The sequence below is a fragment of the Carassius auratus genome, chromosome 29 (assembly GCF_003368295.1).
Source record: "Carassius auratus strain Wakin chromosome 29, ASM336829v1, whole genome shotgun sequence".
Taxonomy (NCBI): domain Eukaryota; kingdom Metazoa; phylum Chordata; class Actinopteri; order Cypriniformes; family Cyprinidae; genus Carassius; species Carassius auratus.
The window spans coordinates 5,505,782-5,514,646 of record NC_039271.1 but is presented as its reverse complement, the minus strand read 5'-3'; the positions used below and the strand labels follow the sequence as shown (position 1 = coordinate 5,514,646).

Below are 8,865 nucleotides of genomic sequence, written 5' to 3'. Positions count from 1 at the left end.
GGTTAATAGTCAATTTAATTAGATCTTTTATCACCTTTATTTCTGTCAATAATCAATCTTTATATTGATTAAGCCATTTTGACTAGCTTTTTCAATGTGTTTGTTTAGTATTATTTATATACTAATACTGTTTTTATTGCTATAGTGCTAGAATGGACGCTAATAATAACAATGATGCCATAAGTGTTTTTACATTTATACTTTTACAATTTTTTTTTTTTTACTTTACTTAATATTTTCAATCACAACTATTTTTTTTTTTTTTTTTTTACAAATGTATCTTTTGATTAAAGCCATTTTTTACTCTTTCAATTAGTTTGCTGCAGTCAGTGTTATTTTAGTTTAATGAATGTACTAATACAGTTTTTATGGCTTTTATTTTTATATTTTCAGTTTTTGTGCTTTTGTCTTTAAAATTGTTTTAGTCTTACTATTTACGTTTAATGTCTTTTTATTTCAGTTTTAGGTTCAGTTAAGTAACTTTAGTTCTACAACTTAAACTTGGTAACATTTCTAATATTAATTTTGTTCTTGATTTAAAAAAATATATTTTTTTATTTTATTTCAGCTTTATTTTCAATAGTTGTAGCTAACGATAATAACCTTGATTCAAGATTTGTTAAAATGTCTAACCCAAAATATGTTCAAAAATCATAATGACATCATAAATAAGTGTTTTACATTTTGATTGATTGATTGGTTCATTGATTGATTGATTGGTTCATTGATTGATTGATTGATTGTTTGGTTGATTGATTGGTTGACTGATTGGTTCATTGATTGATTTATTGATTGAATGGTTGATTGGTTGATTGGTTGATTGGTTGATTGGATGATTGATTGGTTGATTGATTGGATGATTGATTGGTTGATTGATTGGTTGATTTATTGGTTCATTGATTGATTGGTTCATTGGTTGATTGGTTCATTGATTGATTGATTGATTGATTGATTGATTGATTGATTGATTGATTGATTGATTGATTGATTGATTGATTGATTGATTGATTGCAAAATGTAAAAACACTTATGGCATCATTATTATTAGCGTCCATTCTAGCACTATTGCAATACAAACAGTATTAGTTGATTGACTGGTTGATTGATTGGTTGATTGATTGGTTGATTGATTGGTTGATTGATTGGTTGATTGATTGGTTGATTGATTGGTTAATTGATTGGTTAATTGATTGATTGGTTGATTGAATACACCACTTTGTATTATATTTTTCAATTAGGATCTATAATAAATTGTCCACTGGAGGCAAGTGCAGTGAGAACACAAGTGCAGTATTTATTAAACAGAAACAAGCATCACAGAATCATCTTTTCTTTGAGAAGTACGTCAGATTTTGACCAAAATAAGGCATCTTAGAAGACAACATAAGTTCCTGTCGTTCTTCGTGCTCCTGTGAGGCCTTAAAATGTGATCTAAGATGAAAACTGAGCAAATAAAGCTGAACAGCATCCACCACACACAGACGATGAAGCTGAAATAATGTGTCAGATATGCGTGCATGCGTTCGACCTTCTCTTCTGCTCTCTCTGGACTCGCTGGCGTCTCGTTCATCTCTGTTGAGGAACACTATCTGAGCTCACAGGCTGATAAACACAGCAGAGGAAGAGGCTTTTATCACAGATATCATTTGTTGCTTGGAATGTTTTTCTCATGCAAACGTGGCTGCCATGAAACCAGAAATGAGTTCTGGGCCAAACTTTGATGCTCAACTCAACCTTGAGCAACGGAGCAGTGAGATACTATAATCTGAATTGTGAATGTTGAGGTGTGCGTGTGTTTTCTGGCATGTTTCTTGACGTGTGCATCTGGCGTCACTCGTGTTTGATCCGGAGGAAATAAGGAGAGGCATGCTGTATCCAAGCAACAGGACGGTTGCCAGGTGACAGACAGTGTGTCCTGAGAGCAGGAAGGGATGGTTTGGTGTTTCTTAGAGCCGAAGGACAAGAGGAAGTCCAGTCAAACCACAGACAGAGAGTCTGACCTCACCTCTGGGATCAGAGCCAACGTACGCATGTGGGATTAACGGGAAACGCATCGGGATTATATATATATATATATATATATGAGATCACTGCTCGGGAAGTTTGGCTTCAGAGTCAAAGAAGATCCATCAGAGCCGAGCATCGATCCTCAGCATGAGCAGAGTGAACACAGATAATGAGCCTCCCATGATGCTCTGCTCTGATCTGACTCTCTCTCAAACACACACACACACTAACACTCACACACTCAAACAAACTCACACACACCCACACACACTCACACACTCAAACACACACTCACACTAACACTCACACACTCAAACACACTCACACACACCCACACACACTCACACACTCAAACACACACTCACACTAACACTCACACACTCAAACACACAGTCACACACACCCACACACACCCACACACACTCACACACTCAAACACACTCACACACACACACACACACACACACACACTGAAGAGTGTGACATCATAACTGTTGGGAATGCTGAAACAGAGACACGTTTCTGTTGTAAGCATTGAAAGAGTTTTTGTTGAATTTGTCGTTTCATAAGCACTTTTTGTTCAGTTAAAGTTTTGGACTATGTGGCATTCCATACTTTTATTGCAATAATTCAGGCAAGACATTAAAACTATACACTTTAACTAACAGATATTACCATATTTTTCACAGTACAATACATTTACGCGGTTGTTTTGAAAGACAAGTTTTCTGTCATTCTGAAAGTGAACCTGCGTGCATTTCAAGAGAATGAACCTGAACATTGGATAAAGTCAAGTTCAGATTTCTTGTTTGATTTTGTTCACATATTAGGGTTACTGAAGGGTATCCCTTTTTATCACTCTGTAATCGGAAAATACTGTACTCAGCCGGAAAATAAAATGTTGAATAGATATATGAATTGAATTACATTATATATGAACAAACCCCACAGTAAAAACCAACAGAATATAGATAGGAATAAGTTTTGGTCTATATGTAACAGTGCTACTGGAGAAACAAACTCAAGATGCAAAAGAGCCCAAAAGTGTGGTTCTAATCTATTTAAAGTTTTTGCAAATAGTCATGAATACATCGAAATGTAAACCATTATTATAAAAACAGACACAATGCTGAAGTTTGTTTTTGTGTCGTACTGCCCTCTGCTGGTCAGTGCTGAATAATTCACATCGACTCGTAATCATGAGACAAAAACAGAGCTCTGGTTGCTGTTTTTTTTTGTGTAATTTCTGCTCGGTTTACATTTATTAAGCTACAGTACAGTTCTCCATTATCACAATTGTTTCTTGGGCCGCATTCAGTTGGTCAGATGACGTGCAATATTTGTTCTTTTGAAAAACATTTGTGTCACACTTCAGGAACCAAAAACATGGGGTTCAATTAGCTTGTATTTTCTATGCATCTGTAAAGACTTTTTTTTTTTCTTTTTTTTTTTTTTGTAAAGTGAACCACAATTAAATAAAACATAAAAACTTTTATTTCAGCTAGGCGCCAATGCAACATTGATCATTTTAGTTTAACTTAATAAAAAAAATTATAATAAAAAAAAAAACATAAATTACTTAAACTGATGAAAATGGAAAACATTCAAAATACTGATAAAAGCTCATTTCAAAACTAACTAAACTAACAGAAACAACAAGAAAATGGATTTGTTTTTAGAGGGTTTTGAAGTGAATCTGATGGAGACTTTAATAATCAAATTTCATTTTTGTTTTGATCTGATGCATGTTTCTATTATCAATAATACACTGTAACACTGCATACACGGATCTTAAAGAAAATACTATTTCAGGCTTTCAACTAAAAAAAATAATGTTTAATTCAAAGTTTCACTTGCCATTTCTTTTGAGAAATTTACTAGCAATTTCTGAGTGAAAACTATAAAAATTTGTTTCTACTCAAAATTAGATTTTCGGGGTGGGCGGCCCGCTGGAGTCTGACACTTTGTCCATCTCCACCTTGATGTAGTTGTGCTGAACCTGCGGAGGTCAAAGTTGAATACGGTGTGCTGGGCTGAGTTGTTAGCATGGTGGGCGTCTGGGAGCGGATCGGGAGGTCTGTTGTGTCTCGCACCGGATCCGGTGACCGGTGGCACTCTGTTATGAGTCTCATGCGGTAACTCCTTGCACTCGTCGCTGTCGTAGCCGGTGTCGCAGTCTGTGTTTCCGTTAACAGTCTTTACAGGAGAAGCAGCATAAGTAGCTACTTGCTCTTCCTGTCTCTCCATGAGCAGCATCTGTCTCAGGAGAGGCGTAGGACCTAAAACTAACTTTACTTCCTCCAGCTCCAGAAGCACGCTCGGCGATGCAGAAAAAGAGTTTTATGGTTTCTGATGAAAATATGAGCAGCACATCTCCAAAAAGGCATTAAATTATCCATTTGAAAAGTCCCCAATAAACAAAAATTTAATAAATAAAATTTATTATACTTACTACTTAAAATACTAAATACTATACTACTGAAATACAAAAAAAATTAATACAATACTTAATTAAATATATAATTTAATTATTTATTTAAAAATTATGTTTCTTTTTTTAACATGTATCATGTATTATATATTGATGAATTATAATATTGATATATTTAAACTTGCTTATATGCGTGTAAATTACCAAATATATCAAATATTATATAAAACTATTTTACTTTATATATATATTCTTAATTATTATAAATATTATATATAAAAATATATTTTCTTAATTATTATAAATATTATTTAATATTTAATAATATAGAGAGTATATATATAATATTATAATGTTAATGAATATGTATAAATGTAAAAAAAAAACATTACTTCAATAAATAATTTATTTTAATATTATTTATTTAAATACAGCCCTGTACTTAAATAATTATTATAAATATGATTTAATATTTAATAAAATAGAGAGTATATATATATATATAATATTATAATGTTAATGAATATGTATAAATGTAAAAAAACATTACTTCAATAAATAATTTATTTAAATATTATTTATCTAATATTATATAATAAAAAACACGATCAATTATAATATACTACTGTTTACCTTTATATATGTTGTGTATTTGTGTTTCATCTGCTCCCGACGGTAACCAATGGGATCGTCCGTTTCCCGTCATTCGGCGACGCCTCCTCGCGGCCGTCCAGCCGCCATCCTTCATTGGGCAGCACTAGGTTACCGTCGTTAGGGGAGGAGTCCACACACACACACTGTTGCTCAATGATGAAACGGTACGCATCGCACATACAGTAACTCTGTACAGTAAGGGCTCATTAGTAGCCTACAGCATTCATTAATCTGGATAATCTCAACATTTACTAATGCACTGTTAAAATTAGCGAACATCTTTAAGACCTTGACAGTGATTATTAAATGTTACAAACAGTATACTGTTTACTGTTAGTTATTGTTAATAAATACATTAACTAATGTTAATAAATGAAACCTTATTGTAAACTATTACCTATTACTTTAAATATAAATGGTATATTTCTATTATATATTTACATTTTATGAACTTGTACATGCATACATATGAATTTAAACACAAATACACAACATATATAAAGGTAAACAGTAGTATATTATAATTAATTTGACCCTAATGTGGTACAGGCCAGGGTCACATTTTGTAAAGCTACTGTTCAGCTTTAAAACATAAAGCCCACTATGAACATGTCAGATGTCTGTGTATAATATTAGAAATATTTAAAATATATATATTTAAAAAAGAAAACACACAAACACACATATATATGCGTTTTGTTATTTAAAAAAATATATATTTTTTTAATATTTCTAATATTATACACAGAAAATCTGACAGGCTCATAGACGGCTTAAAGGAATAATATTCTGTTTTTAAAAAGTAAAAAAAAAATATATATATATAATTTATTGATAAATCAAACAATATATGTATATATATAAAAAAAGGTTTATTCATACAAAAAAAAGTCTGTGTGAGAACTACAAAGGTTCAAAGGGACATCATGTATTTCCACACATTTTGCAGTCTCGATCCAGACTTAAAAACTGAACACAGATAGTAGTTCACTACTGAAATTACAACCAGAAACCTGAACTCATCATTCCCACTAAATCACACCGGTGCCGTATTCGTGTTCCCCGTCCCGTCCTCAGTGATCCTTCATCTGGTCCTCCTCCTCCAGTCTGCGGATCTCTCCCTTCAGGAAGTTGATGTTTTCTCTGGAGGCTTTCAGTCGCTCCTTCAGCTCTGTGATCTCCAGGCTCGTCTTCTTCTTCGCCGCTTCCAGTTTTTCTCGTGTCCGTAACTCCAGCTCTGCAACTGAATGATGAGTGCACGTGATTAGAGCTGCTGCGACGCTAGAATTCATGCTGTCTGATTCACAGTATTATTTCATGCTGTGAAGGTAAGCGAAGCTCTCACACTCGGTCTCGTGTTTGTAGGCACCTAACGTCAGCTGTCTGGTGGTGTTCAGGAGCTGTTGCATCATGGCTGTAGGGTCTTGAAATATCTGCAGAAACACAGATGATTTTAGGCTTTGGGATTGATAATGTAATGTCATGCTGTGCTGTTCTCATCGGATTCGCACCATCTCGTCGTAGAACTCGGACACGACGGTCTTCTTCGGCATGGCGCTGGAGTCGGACTGGAAGAGCTTCAGCAGATGATACAGCGTGACCTGAAGACAAAAACACCACAACATCAGAACTTGGCTTTTTTTCTGTCCATTTAATCCAAAGGTAGACTAATGCAGAGGGTTTTAACCTGGTGCTCTTCAATTCAATTTATGCTTATCTGTATAGCACTTTTTACAATACAGTGATGTGAAAAAGTTTAGAGAAAAACAGTGTAAAAAAAAAACAATAAATAATAATAATTATATATATATATATATATATATATATATATTCATTTATTAATTTTAATTAACTAATAAAATAAAAAAACTAAATTTTATTCAAATTAATGAACAAATAAAAAATATACAATTGTTACAATAGATTAAATTGGTCAATAAAACTTGATTTAAATAATTAAAATGATAATAAAAAATAAGTTTTAATTGATTTTAATAAAAATGTATTTGATTAAAATAAATAAATATATAAAGTTGTTTTTAAATAAACAATTGACTTTAAAAAAAAACTGGTGTAATGTCATAAAAACGAAATGTTTTCTATTGTTTGGACATGACAGAAACTAAATAATTTTATAATTTATTAGTAATAGAAACTAAATATTTTATGGGGGTTTTTATTAAAAGTAAAAACTTTTTTTTTTACATATATTTTTTATAGTTTTTATTAGGTCATTAAAACAGTACATAGCTACCTTTAACATTTTTGAAGGGGTCCCTTGCTCAAGGATGATCGTGTTGTTTTTATACAGTCTATGGTTCGCATCTAAAACATAAATAATTTACACACAGAGAAAAATAAAAGTCATTTAATGCCATTTACCGGTCTCTCATTTGGATCGATGAAGAAGATCTTTATGATAATCTCAAACTCTCCCCATCCAGTCTCTGTAATCTCATACGGAGGCTTCGTAACCACTGAAATACAATCATGTGTGCATTAAAGTCACAAATGTTTTATATGACACTATATAATACTGTAAGATAAACTCAACTGCACACCTCTTAAAGGGTTCCCGTAACTTTCATGCAGTTTGAACTGTATTTTTTTTACATAAGCAGACATATCCTGGGAATATCAGGAGGGGGAAATAAAAATAAAATGTAAAATAAAATGTATTTAGTATACTACATGTGAAAAATACCATTTTTAAAATGAAATAAGAGTCAACCTCATTTCTGTAAGGCTTCACATAAACTGTCCACTGATGAGTGTGACCATCGTCTTCTCTTTTCTTGCCAAAATATCGTGCAACGTTTCCAAACACGATAGGTTTCACGATAGTCACTCCCTGGAAATAAAGTGAGTATAATAAATGCATAAATCACACCTCATATTGAACTGCAGCATTAGCATCACGTTCACTCCTTACCTTCACACGTCCCCCCGAATCTGGACCAAATTCAGCCATCCTCTTAAACATAGTACACCGAGAGTAAAGTGTTTAATTCGTATTGGCTTCTACGAAATGAAAACAGTTTCGAACTGAACTGAATTATTGTACGGAACTGCCATTAAGCACTAAATATTCGTTTCTCTATGAAGAAATCCTGTGTGTGTCGTTATTGTAAAAGTCCGTCTTCGCTTGTGAATCAAATTTCAAAATAAGAGTCCTATCAAATGTTTACTAGAAAACAGTTTCTATTTTGAAAAAAATGGGCTATAATATCCTCCTGGGACCCAGGTATAGACTTTTGTCCTCTGTTGAGGATATTATATTTAAGTAAATTTCTCTGAGATCTTACATGCATGCATATTCCAGGGCTTTTCAGAGATGTTAAATGTTTAGAGTTTTGAACATAAACGCTTCTTCTCCTTGGTCTTTTAAAATATGACTGACGTAGAATTATTAAATGTACCACTCTTAGAGAAAAAAAAAAACTCTTAGCATTTAAATATGGCTAATTTTCAAACTGTTCGTCGTAAATAAACACCTCAGAATAATATGATGGGGTTTCCAATCAGAATGTGACGTTTTGTTATGAAACGGCATAATTTTCATGTATGTCTTCTGTAGAGGACACCAGGACAAAAATCATGTTAAGGGAAACTCAACAAGAAATTATAGATCAATATTCCTGAGATATTCTTATAAAAAGTGGCCAAGTTATTGATCCCATTATAACACTTCTGTATTCATTATGGGTTTCCCCAAGAACACATACATATGCATATTATATGCAATGTATAGACATACATAATAAAATGGGAAT

The 8,865-nt window shown here is 32.8% G+C and overlaps 1 protein-coding gene across 1 annotated transcript; it reads right to left on the bottom strand.

The window, feature by feature from the left end:
• Window positions 1-5,945: 5,945 nt before the first annotated feature.
• On the bottom strand, window positions 5,946-8,263 carry LOC113048549 (YEATS domain-containing protein 4). The gene is made up of 7 exons (XM_026210425.1): window positions 8,025-8,263; window positions 7,824-7,943; window positions 7,654-7,720; window positions 7,475-7,569; window positions 6,604-6,693; window positions 6,438-6,525; window positions 5,946-6,335 (listed from the first exon to the last, which is right to left on the bottom strand). Exons 1-7 carry the CDS (start codon window positions 8,073-8,075, stop codon window positions 6,166-6,168), a joined length of 681 nt encoding a protein of 226 aa, XP_026066210.1. The 5' UTR covers window positions 8,076-8,263; the 3' UTR covers window positions 5,946-6,165.
• Between the last annotated feature and the right edge of the window lie 602 nt (window positions 8,264-8,865).

Bases quoted from the DNA above. Each gene is read 5' to 3' on its own strand.
- LOC113048549 (XM_026210425.1), bottom strand. From the start codon at position 8,075: ATGTTTAAGAGGATGGCTGAATTTGGTCCAGATTCGGGGGGACGTGTG. The intron at 7,570-7,653 runs GTGTGCAGTTGA...ATTGTATTTCAG, and splicing joins TTACGGGAACCCTTTAAGAG to TGGTTACGAAGCCTCCGTAT. The intron at 6,526-6,603 runs GTGCGAATCCGA...GTGTTTCTGCAG, and splicing joins CCGAGTTCTACGACGAGATG to ATATTTCAAGACCCTACAGC.